Below are 13,594 nucleotides of genomic sequence, written 5' to 3'. Positions count from 1 at the left end.
TACATAGATTTTCTGTGATGACAGAAGAATAACTCATCTCTTCTATTTTATTAAATCCAACATCCACCTAAATCTCTCAGTCAGCCTGATAGTTGGGGTGACTTGGTGGCCTAGTTGGTTAAGCAGCTGCCTTAGGCTCAGTCGTGATGATAGGGTCCTGGGATCGAGCCCCACATTGGGCTCCATGCTCTGTGGGGGAGCCTGCTTCTTCCTCTCCCTCTGCATGCCACCCCCTGCTTGTGCTCTCTCTCTCTGTCAAAAAAAATATATATATACATTTTCTTAAAAAAATCAGCTTGATAGTTAATAAAGCTCTGAAAAACTTCAGGATTAAAAAAAAAAAAAAAAAAAAACAAGTTCCCAGTGCCTTCTGGCTTTAGTGGCCCCATGTAATAGCCACAGTTCCAGGCACTACCCATGGTACCAGGCTTCCAGAAGGCTTCTATGGACTCAGGCTCACAGCACACCCCAATGTCAGCCTTCTTTCATGGCTAGGTCTCCTGGTGGCCCTAGGTTCCCAATCACTTGCTTGGAACCCAGGCTACAGGCAGGTTCTTAGGAACCCAGACTCCCGGCTAGGCCCAGCCAGGCTGACTACCAGAGATCCAGGCTTTTGACCCACCAAAGCACCAAGCCAGCTTCCATGTACACATTGTCCATAGCCCACCCCAGTGTCATGCTGGCCCTTGAGGACCTAGATTTGAGGCTGCCTCTACTTGTCCCAACAGCAAACCTGGCCCAGATAAAAGAACCTTCAGGCCAGCTCCCAAGTCCCAGGTTATAGGCGACTCCAGAGGCCCCAAGCTCCATGCTTGCTCTGGCACCAAGGTAAACACAGTATCACTAGTATCCCTAGCTTCCAGCTTGACTCTGATGAAAGCAGGCTCCCAAACCATCCTGGGACCAAATCAGGCTTTAAGGACACAGATACCAGACTCAACCCAGTGGTTCCTGGTACCTGAGACCCACATCCACTTATGTAGATCCAGGTCCCAAGCCAGTCACTTCAGACTCAAGTGCCAGACCCACCCCAGTGATCCCAAGATCCAGGTACCCCTGAAGACTCAAGCACCAGGCTAGTTGCATGTATACCAAAGTACCAGGCCCACCTACCCGCTGACCCTAAAACCAGATCTCACCACCCAAGGACTCTAGTAGGAAGCTTGTACCACCAGTTGACCCACCCAGAATCTTCAGATGGGCGGAATGGTGAAGGACTTTGCCTGCCAAAGCCAGTCTGTAAAGACTGGAAGAGCCACCTACTTCCTTGAATGCATAGACAATAATGCAAAGCTGAAAGGATCATGAGCTAAGAAAATATGTCACCACTAGACATGCCTTAGAAGAAATGCTGAAAGTTGTTCTTCAAGCTGAAATGAATGGACTTGAATTAGTAACATGAAACCTTGAAAGTATAAACCATATACATAAAGCCAAGTATACAGTCAAATTCAGAATAATTTAAAACTGTAATGTCAAGATGTGCTAATCATGTAACTCTAATACAGAGATTAGAAGACCAAAAAAAAAAAAAAAGAAGAAGACAAAAGTTTTAAACATAATTATTGTAATCATCATGAGTTAATGGATGTACAGTATACAGAGAGGTAAATTGTGACATCAAAAATATGTGCGAAGTAAAAAAAAGTAGTTTTTGTATGTGATTGAGATTAAGTTACTATCAGCTTAAAATAGACTTTTATATTTATATTTATATTTATATTTATATTTATAGGTTGTTTTGTGTAAGCTTCTTGGTAACCACAGAACAAAAACCCAAAGTACATATACAAAAGAAAATAAAACGGGAAAGCATAACATTATAGAAAACTATTAATTCACAAAAAGGATAGCTAGAGAGGAAAAAAGGAATGAGGGAACGGCAAAACAGCCAGAAAACAATAGGTGGCATTGGACATCCTTACCTATCAATAATTATTCTAAGTATAACTGGATTAAATTATCCAATCAAAAGGTGTAGTGTGACTGAATGGATTAAAAAATAAGACCCCCCAAAAAATAAATAAAAATAAAAAAGAAAAATAAAAAATAAGACCCAACTCTGTGCTGCTTACAAGACACTCACTTAGGCTTTCAGAGCACACATAGTCTCCAAAAGGAAGGAATGGAGAAAGATATTCCAAGGAAATGGAAACAAAAAGAGACCAAGGGTAGTTATCAGACAAGATAGACTTTAAGGTATAATGATAACAAGAAACAAAAATGGTAATTATATAATGATAAAGGAATCAATTCACCAAAAGGATAAAATTATAAATACATTGTGATAATCATTTTCAACATATATTTGTATCAAATCATCACATTTTATACCTTAAATAAATGATATGTGTTAATATCTCAATAAAACTGGGAGAGGGAGAGATAAGAGAAGCTGAAAAACTTTTGTTTCTCTTGTTTTCCCATCATTAAATTATTATTTTAATGTCCTCCTTTATACCTACCACTGGTATTCAGCAGTACATGAAGCATCTTTCCTTGCATAAAACAAATGCATATTAAATATGTATGTCTTAGTCTACTCCTTGTTGGTGATGCAAAAGATTATAAAACATAACACCATTCCACATGTGCTATTTCAGATAGTGAAAATAATATGGAAAAATAGAGAGTAAAGAATTTGTGAAACTTCTTAGATACTGGCTTACTTAAAGTGGAGTCATTTGTATTAGAAATCCTGGGAAATTAAGCCAAAAAAATTGGGACAAAATGATTATGACAGATTTTGAAAACCAGTAGAGAAACTTGGATGTGAAATCATGAGCATAATTAGAAGTTCGTGTAGGTTCCTGAAGAAGGGAGTATCATAATTAATTCAATAATAATAATGGTCTTAATGCTGGTTAACATTCACTATGTTGGTTATGTGCAGGCCCTGCTGGAAATTCTTTGAATATACTTAGCAATTGTGTCCTAGGAGAGAAGGGAATTCTTGTTTTCCCCACCTTTTTCTTACAGAGTAAAAAATGGAGAAATAGAAAAATTAAGACATTCACCCAAGTTAGTAAGAGGTAGTACTACTACCTACTGTCACCTGTGAGTGCAGTCTGCATTTATTATCCATTGCCATTGGGCCCACTCACAGGTGACAGTAGGGGGAGGTTGTGGAGGTCGGAGATGAGCTAAGAGGAGCAGAACACATAAACTCCCAGGGAGGCAGCTCCTATTGGACCAAGTGTGATTCTAGAAAAGGGATAAATGGGACCAGTTAGATGATATCACTAGCACTAGGGACCTAGTTGTGCCTCATAAAGGTGGTCTGACCAGGGTAACCACAAATTCCAGTACAAAAGGAAAGGTGGATTTTGTGTCATATTTGATATAGACAATGAAAGAGAATAGTGACTTCTTAATATCTGTGACATAGTCACAGTGACATAGTGACATAGTGACTTCTTAATATCTACTCTAAAAGTTCAGTATGTTGGTCGTGCACCAATTAGTAACAGAGAGGTTAAAATGAAAAAAGAATCTCACAGGGAAGACTCAGAGTTTAGTTTAGAGCATCCTGAAATACTACTGGTCTATCTGGTGAGAAGTTTCTACAGGCGTTCAAGATACATGGCAAGATCTAAAACCACCATAATGGTAACAATTAAGACTGTGCTCCAGGATGATTCTGAAACAGTGAGGGTTAAAGCAAAAATTTAGAGGTCTGAGAAAAAACCTAGGGTAATGAAAGAGTCAAGAAATAAGAGTAGAGAGAGAAGTCAATGAATCAGAGGTAAGCTGAGATAAGAAAGTCTGTACTACCTTAGCTAAAAAGGGGATTTAAAGAAGAGGAGGAGGTCAACAATGTCAAACACTGCCAATAAATTGGAGTACAGCTAGAAAAGTTGAACAGATTTGACAGGAAATAAATTTGTGATGACCTCAAGGAGAGATTTTCCAGAATGACTGCATGCATTCACATATTTATGCATTTTTGGCTCTTGCTTTCCTTGCATTAATAGAATTTATATACATACATAAAAAGATACTACTTTCTGTTATGCATTAAATCCCTCCTCCAAAATCTAATTCCCATTTTATGTGTCACTTAATCTAAATGCAGTATAAACTTATTTGCACTTCTGTTAGTGAATGAAAGAATATAACATGTTTTGTATGTTATACTTGATTGAGAAAATTTCATGTAATTAAGATTTAATTCTACAGGTCACATATTTTCCTCTATATGGATGTGTCCCTGTTATGAATAAAGCCTTCCTGTATGTGAGATTAAACTGGTTAACTTTATATCAATATACTTGTTGTGCTCTAGGAATAATATATATCTCTCTGGTTTATGACAGCTTATTTTCATAGCATATAATTTCATATTTAGTTCTTTTGATAAAACTGATTTGACACTGATCTATCTAATTGGTATGTAGTAAATATTTGAAGACACCTGTGTCTGCATAATTTTGTCAGATTTTGAGAATATAAATATATAACAGGTTTAGTTACTAATGGCTCAATTAAATGTGTAACCAATTGCTAACTTTAAGTATTTCAACATGTTTCCACTCTAGGCATTAATATTAATAGGGTAGCTAAAATCATGGATCCCATAAAGTATTCTTTACATGAATAAAGTGTATATTGAAGGATTTTTTTTTTCAGTTAAAAGAAGGAGTGTTTCTTTTTTTTTTTTTAGAGAAAGAATGTTTCTCTTTGTTGAAGTTAACTTTTGCTATGCCCTTCACCTATATAGAAATAAGATTACCTATATAGAATAAGATTACCTATATAGAAATCTATATAGGTAGAAATCTATAGATTACCAATATAGAAATAAGATTATTACAAAATAAGTAATTGAAAAAGAATACCTCCAGATTTGAAAACTATGAAAGCTTTTAGATAATAATGCCCTGTGTTGACCTTTATTCTTCTCTTTTCCCTTACAATGTTCTTAGAAAGAAGTGCATCTGTGGCACGTGGGTGATATAGTTGGCTAGGCATCTGACTCTTGGTTCAGCTCAGGTCCTGATCTCAGGGTTGTGAGATCACACCCTAAATCAGGCTCTGCACTCAGTGTGGAGTCTGCTTGAGACACTGTTTCCTTCTCCTTTCCCCTCACCCCACACACTCTCTTTTGCTGTCTAAAATAAGTAAAATTCAATCTTAAAACAACAACAAAGTGGATCCACAGTTTACTGTTGTTTAGCTTACAGATGTAAACATCACATTTGGTTCTTTTGACATATCCACCATCACTTTGTAACATTTCCTCGCTTTCAGGAACAGAAGATGTTCTAGGCTCATCTTGTGCTTTCCGTATTTTAGTCCTGTAGTCTGTTTTTTTCCCAAGGATCCCTTAATGTACATACACATGCAACAACAGTATTTCTATTTTTTTATTTTCTTTTTAAGATTTTCTTTATTTATTTGACAGAGAGAGAGATCACAAGCAGGCAGAGAGGCAGGCAAAGAAATAGGGAAGCAGGCTCCCTGCTGAGCAGAGAGCCCGATGCAAGGCTCCATCCCAGTACCCTGAGATCACGACCCGAGCGGAAGGCAGAGGCTTTAACCCACTAAGCCACCCAGGCGCCCCCCCAAACTTTTTTTAAAGATTTTATTTATTTATTTGACAAGAGAGAGATCACAAGCAGGCAGAGAGAGAGAGGGAAGCAGGCTCCCCGCCGAGCAGAGAGCCCAATGTGGGGCTTGATCCCAGGACCCTGAGATCACGACCCAAGCCAAATCTATTTTTTTAATTTAGAACTGTAATTTTACACTGATATGTCTGATTTCAGTCCAGAGTCATAGGACTTATTTTAGTCTCCATTTACATATTTGTAACACCATTTTCCATCAATGAGTAACCTTTCTCTGATTGTCTTGAAGAATGTACTAATTTAATCCATTCTATGCAGAAAGAAGTTTCAGAATTTCTAATTTAAACAACTATAAAAAACATACCTCTTAACCACAATGCATTTTTTTTACAGTTATTTTTTGGAATCAAAATATATTGTCAAAACTTTTACTCAATGTTTTTGAAATTTATATTTCCACTTAGGATTTTAAAGATAGATTTATTTATTTATTTATTCATTTTAGAGTGAGTGAAAGTGCACGCATGGGGTGGGTGGAAGGGAGACGGAGACAGAGTTGCAGACTCAGCACTGAGCATGCAGCCTGGTGTATGACTGATCCCATGACCCAAAATCAGAACCTGAGCTGAATTCGCGTTGGACACCCAACACTGAGCCACCTAGGCACCCCTCCATTTAGGAAAAAGTGTATGAAAAATCTTCACTCCCCTTAAAATGACAACAAATCATCAAAAAATGAAATATTTATACCTTTCTTTAAAGCTATCAGAAACCTGTGGCATAAACAAGAGAAGAAATTTAAATAAGAGGAGAATGACATTCCCTTCTTAGCCTCAACTTTTTTTTTTTTAAATGACCATGATACAACTGAAAATTGCAATATAGTGGGAAAAACAGAAGAATGTAATTTGTTGTCAAGAGTAGAATCTGTAAGTGGAAACCAACCCAGAGATGATCCAGGTGTTAAAATTATCAGTAAAGTGCTAAAGCAACTATAAAAAGTAATTTAAAATATCTACAGGAAAAGATGAATATAATGAATAAAGCAGTGGGAATATTAAGAAAGACTTGGAAAAATTCAAGTCACTAAAATTCATCTACAGTAAAACACAGAGTAGAAGAAAAATTGAGAGAAGATGAACTAAGACTGAACAACCTATGAGGCACTGTCAGTTACTGAAACATATATGTAATTGAGTCCTAGAAAGAGAATATGAATTCTAAATTTGGAATTTGATCAAAAAATGTCCATCCACGGCTCTAGGAAGCTTAGAAAACCATAATCAGGGTAAATATGAAGTAACCACACCTAGGCATATCAAATTGTTAAAATCTTAAGATAAAGAGGAAAAAAAGTAACAACAATTAGATATAAAGGACATAGTAAATCAAGAAAACAATTATACGAAAACAGCTGATTTTCTATTAGAAACATTGGAGCCTAGTTCATAATAGATTGTTATTTACCTAGTCCCAAAAGCTAGAATTCTATATCAAGTGAAAATAACTTTTCAAGATATTTCCAATGCAGCTAAATAAAGACCTTTATAGATAAATGAAAATTGGGAGAATTTATTGTTATCACACCTGCATTACAATACTAAAGAAATTTCTTCCAGTTTAAGGTTATTGATACTAGATAGAAGTATACTTCTTCAGAAATGAATAGAGCCCCAGAAAAGGTGAAGAAGTGGATAAATATAAAATAAATTTTTACTTTCAAATATATGATCTTCTTTTAAGAAATTCTTGGTTGGGTAAACAGAATTATGCTGTTGTAAGGTTCTTATAATATTCATGGTGGTATAATTTTATTTGATGATACTGCTATTAGTTAAAGATCAATATTATAATCTCTGGACAAAGTCAGCAAACTTCTGTGCAGAGGTGAAATCTGGTGTGCAGCTTATTTTGCATATATCATGAGCTAAAAGTTATTTTTCTATTTTTAATCAACTGAATTTTTTTTTTGAAAAAGAACTGTGTGATGGACTATATATATGACTCTCAATGCCTAAAATGTGCAATATCTACCCTTTTACAGAAAAAAAAATAATTTGGATCCCTACTCAAGAACAACTACTTTAAAAAAAAAACTTTCATCAATATGCAAAAAGGATATAGTTAAAATGTTAATGAGTGAGATTTTTTTAAAAAAGACAATAAAAAGATTCACCTAAATGAAAAGAGAATATATATGTAGAATTAAAGCCACATGTAATGTTATATACATTACTATACATCAATAAATTTTAGAACCAAGATAAAATGTGTAAATCTTTAAAAATGTGAAATGTAAGAGTGGATAATGAAGACATAGAGCACAAAAAATAATCCTTATAGTTTATTAAGTAATTAAAAGGAGATCATGTCACCTTTTCTCAAAATAGTCAAATCAAGATTTTTTTTCAGGTAAGTTATGGAACATCTTAAGGCAAAAATTAATTGCTTTCTTCTATAAATCATTATACAAAATTAAAAAGAGTTGAAGTTGCCACCTCATTTTATGAGGTTATGTAATATTAAGGCAAAAGTCTGATAAGAAATTACTACAAAAGAAAATCATAGATTTATCTCTCTTGTGACTATAAATAGAAAATCCTAAAGATAATTTTGATTGAGATAAAAGGCCTTTTGTGAATGTTAACACCCACATATTATAACAGTGGTTAATAAAGCTAGAAACTAAAGGGGACTTTCTGACATGGTAAATGTGCATAGCAATACACTCAGCAAGTATCTTACCAAAAGGAGAATCTTTAGATATGTTCCTTTGAAGATAGAGAAAAAACAGAAATTTTCTCCCCTGGCACAGTGACTGTTCAACACACCATTGGAATACTAGAGGTCCTGGATGAAGTTTTAAGAAAATCAAAAGAAAAAGAGTTATAGAAAACAAACAAGAATAATGTAAAATGGGATTATTTGTAGGTGATATAATCTTCTACCCAAAAAGGAAAATAGCAGAGCCAAAAGAACTAGTAAGATAATTCAGTAAATGTTCCAGATAACAGATATATTTATGACAGATTCAACTAATGAATTTTAAACCAACAAAAACCAACACAAGAAGAATTTTTTTAAAAAGTTACTATACATAATGTCAACAACACTTTAAAGTATGAAAAAAATCAACCAAGAATATATAAGGCAATTTTAGGGAAAACTTTAAAATTTGAATAGAAAGCAGACAGGATATCATGAATACATGGAGATATTTTATACTTTTGTGCTGGATGACTTTATATTATAAATATACCAAGATCACCAAAATCAGAAATTCTGTACATTTTTAATTAAAATTCCATTTAACTTATTCAAAGAACTCAAACTTAAAGCTTTATATGAGGAATAAAACTTCATTAATAGATAAAAATAAGATGGAGGACTTGTCTCATACGGTTATAAAGACATATTTAGACTCATAGCATTAAAAAGAATATTATATTGTCACAGAGTAGGCAAATAAGCAAAAACAATAGGAATCTCAGAGACAGATAAGTTTACATTCAGGACTCAAATTCTCAATATAGAAGCACCATTAATTCAGTGGGGAATAATCAGAGTCTTTAGTAGATAGTGTGGTTAAAAAGTGAATATATAGACAGAAATAATTGGATTCTCATCCAAAAGGATGGAAGAACTAAATATGACAGAAAGAATGTGTATTTAAAATGTTAGAAGAAAACTAAATGTGGGAGGGATGTGTATTTAAAATGATAGGAGAATGTTCTGTGACCAAAGGTGGTACAAAATTTCCTAACTCAGTTTTGAAAAGTATAATCTATAAGGCAATAAATAGATTGATAGATGATAGATAGCTACAGAGATACATAGATGGTAGGTAGGTAGAGTACTTCTGTACTGCATTTTTTAAAAGATTTATTTATTTATTTTAGAGAGAAAGAGTGAGTAGAGTGGGAGGGCAGAGAGAGTCTTAAGAAGACTGTACACTGAGTGTGGAGCCTGACACAGGGCTCCATCTCATGACCCTAAGATCATGACCTGAGCTGAAACCAAAAGTCAGATGCTTAACTGACTGAACCACCCAGGTGCTCCTGTACTACATTCTTATTGACACTTAGCATCTGCTACTTTACATTCATGACCTAAACTGGACCCTATGACTCTTTCAGGCTTGTTCTGAGCTCAGTCTCTGACTATTTTGCTGCCATGTTTACAAGTGATGTTTGTGAAGCCAAGCAAGAGGAGATCAAGATGGAAGGCATAGACCCCAATGCCCTCTGGGACCTTGTGCAGTTTGCATATACAGGTACAGTAAAAGAATTATAGCTTCATGTTGATGTCTTGTGAATCTTAATATTTGAGAATTTAAAGGTTAAAATGTGCTTAGTTTGTATCTTTCTCTTTTTCAGTTAAAAGGTTATCAGGGAAAAATCAGACTACCTTTTCATTTGTCATGGATTCACAGATGTATATAGGTATACATATACCCTATTCCCATCTACAAAGGTCTTAATAAACTTATAAAAATAAATAATCAATAGAGTGAGCTTGGGAGTGGAGCAAAGAGGTTATTAATTATTAAATAAGAATTTTTTAATGTCCATCGTGAGAGCATCAGGAAGGGAAATATATTATCATTTTCTTTCTTTTTGGAAAGTATGGGTTGAAATTACTCTTTTCTCCTTAAAATTTATTATTTTAATATTAAAATCTTCACAGAACATTTAATGTGGACTTGACAAACTTAGCTGAAAAGGGCAATGAAGATACTTAGAGTTATGGAAATGACTACATTTTGAGGTTTTTTTCTTCCTTATCTACTATGTGGACATTTTCGAATGGCCTTTGCATTATGTTATATTTAGTGCATTCAAATAAGTTTACTAATTTAGCAAACATTTGTTGAACGTTTCTCAGTGTGCAAGTATCAGCTGTATCTCTAGAGAATAAACTAATGAATAAGATGTCTTCACCTTCTAGAGGCTCATGGTCTGAGTGGGGAAGAATTAGATGAGGGAATAAATATTGATATAATGTGACACCTTAAGAGTTAGAAGGCATAAAACCTGCTGTTCGAAGCATTATCAGAGCTCATATTAATTTAAAAAACTTTAATAATTTTCAAGATTATTGTGGTAAGGGGAGACATTATAATAAAGTCTTGTGATAGAAGCCAAGGTAGATAGTATGAATTGAAGTCATATATATATATATATATATATATATATATACACACACATATATATAATTTGAAATGGCATGTGGCTTATTTTGCGTGAACTCTCAATCATGTTATGAAACAAGAAAAAAGGTAGGCTAGAGCTTGATGATCAAAGCAGCAGGACACTAGTTTAAGGAGCTGTGTTTTTGTAGCATATTTGGTTACGAGGAAACAAGAGGTGGCATTGCGAAGATCAGCTACTAGGACCACAATGCTGTGGGACTAGTGGGAATCTGTCTTCCTGAAGGAGGGTTTGGCTTTTCATAGAGGGGAGTTTGGTAATATAACACTTAATCAGTAGATGAAGAGTCTTTGAAAAGAAAAATGGTCATGCTCTGGGTGCTTTATCTCAAAGTAGCAATGTGATAGACAGACATACACATTTCCCAGCCTCAGTTATTTTTATTTATTTTCATTTTTAAATAGATTTATTTATTTATTTGAAAGAGAGAGAGAGAGAGAGAGAGCGCACATGCATGCACAAGAGTGAGTTCCCATGCAGGGTGGAAGGGCAGGGGGAGAGGGAGAGAGAACTTCCTACAGAGCTGGATCTCACAACCTTGAGGTCATGACCTAAACCAAAATCAAGAGTCAGGCACTTAACTGACTGAGCTACTCAGCCACCCGACTTCAATTATTTTTAAACTATATTTTGTCCAAGCAAATATTGCACTGGACGAAGGTAAGCAAGTAGACAATTATGTATTCCAGGCTGTTGCAATAGGAGAGAAAAACAAAGTTCAGTCTTTAATTCTGCTGAAACAAAGGGAGGGAGAGATTTTTAAGTGTTAGGATGAGAGAACACAGACCCTCTGTGTTTACCGTTTGGCTTTACCTAAAGGAAAAGTAAACATTTTCCTATCGTTGGGACATAATGTAGTTTTACAACTCAGAGAAAGACATTCAGTCAAATTATATGTCTATTTCCCACAAAAACTGAAAGATAGTCATCCTTGAAGCTGACATTTCAAAGAGAGTGCTTCTGGAGCCTTAAGAACAAGATTCCTGGGTTGTAAAACTGGCAAAAAGGCTTTAAAAATTACTCACATCTCAGAGGGTTGAGAAATAACTTAACAAGTACAAGTTTTCTGAAGTAAATACTGTGAGAAAAGGGAGACCAAAGATCTGAAGTTCGGGAAGTAGCCTCTTTATAGCTTAGTCAATCTGAAGGCCACTAAAACCATCTTAGTCAATTTCAATCTGCATACAACCTGAAATAGTAAAATAAAGGATCTCTGGCCTCCCAACCAAGAGAATTAACATAACCACACTGTTTCCTTGGAAGGGAAAAATCATGAAGCTTACATTTTAGGGATCTTTCTAGGAATAAATCCAACCCTTACAGTCTCCATGGCCTGGCAACCTTGCATTTCTCTTATTCAAAACTAGGTCAAAAGACACTCATCATCATGCAGCACAAAGTTGGAAGGTGTTTCAAAGCTCCCTGCTGAATATAATGACCCAGATTTGCTCAGCTTTATGGAAGGCAGAAAGGATATAAAGTAGCTTTTCAGTTGCCACTGCTACTTTGGTCTTTGATGCAATATCCATAGTTCCCTGGTGGCTGATAAATTTCTGATTGATGGTTTATAGATATATTAGATGAGCAAATAATTTACAGGCTAGTATTGGGAGAATTTGGGGCATAAGATAAAATACCTTATCTTTTGGTAGGTATTTTTTTTTAAACAAAATACAACAATAGAAGAGATGTAGTGAGCAATGACAGAAAGGGAATAATAGGATGAATCTGTATACGTGTCCATTTAGGTAGTGTGCTAGCTAGTCTCTGAGACTTTTCTTGGTAGTAGGTTAAAAAAAAATGCATCACAGAAGAAGGAAAAAATGAATGAGCAGTAAAGACAATAGGTCAGCTATTTGATAATATTTTCTTAAATTTTGAGGTTTGAGAGGCTTTGGAGAAATTAAGGAGGATCAACTCTATAAAGCATTTATAGTTAACTATTAGCTATAGAAGTAAAGTATTCAGTAGAGATCCATAAGATTGCGTTAAAATGATTTAGACAGGTTAAAATTTCCATGAGATCTGGAAAGTCTGGAAGGTTTGAAAGAACCATATGTAGCTAATTTATTCATTAACTTAGAAATTAAGGGGAAAAATGAAAGCGTAAAGAAGCTTGCAATAAATTTTTGACTAAGATAAGCTTCAGTGATTATAAGGTTTAATAATCTTTGATTTGAAAAATGAGGAATTATGCCTTAAAGAATTTTAGATAGTAAAATTTGCACATGGTAAGTCATGGGAGACATCCTCCCTATCTACCTCTCTTTTCTCCTACTCTAGCAAATTTGAATGAAGTGGGACCAGGGGTCTGATAGAGCTTCAATAAGAATGAAGGCAAGTAGTTACAGATTTATTTTTCTGGCAACTAGGAAGAGGGACCTGGGTACACAGGAGGTGACTGCGGTGATGGTAATAGCTCAAGGGTAATATTAATATTTTTAAAGGAAACATGTAACAATAAAAAAGTTCATACTAGCAATATGTAAGATAGGATAAAGAAAACCAGTAAGGTTTTTATGTTGACAAAATTAAACAGTTCTAGTAGCATAAAGGATTAATATACAGCAATAAAAATGATGTCTAATTATTACAGTATCAAAATTAGCTTCTTTAGGTCATTTTTTTCACACATTGTCATAGTTCAGGAATGGAAAGGAAATGAAAATTTACACTAATGTTAGAAATAATTGTATATCTAATATGAGGTTCATATCAGTTTCCTAAGTTTGTAGTTAGCTGTTTAAATGGTTTCAAAATTTCTTTTTAAAACTTTCCATTGGGATTTTTAATGGTTTTTAACCAAGAAATCTGAGT

The 13,594-nt window shown here is 34.6% G+C and overlaps 1 protein-coding gene across 1 annotated transcript in view; it reads left to right on the top strand.

The window, feature by feature from the left end:
• The window catches only part of KLHL1 (kelch like family member 1), a 393,822-nt gene that overhangs the window by 144,095 nt on the left and 236,133 nt on the right, over positions 1–13,594 (top strand). The window contains exon 3 of the mRNA XM_045978113.1: positions 9,704–9,840. Within this exon, the coding sequence (XP_045834069.1) occupies positions 9,704–9,840 (137 nt within the window). The remainder of the gene's footprint in view (positions 1–9,703; positions 9,841–13,594) is intronic.

This window comes from Meles meles, chromosome 14, assembly GCF_922984935.1.
Source record: "Meles meles chromosome 14, mMelMel3.1 paternal haplotype, whole genome shotgun sequence".
Classification (NCBI taxonomy): Eukaryota; Metazoa; Chordata; class Mammalia; order Carnivora; family Mustelidae; genus Meles; species Meles meles.
Note: the sequence above shows the minus strand (reverse complement) of the source record. Positions and strands in the feature narration are given on the sequence as shown.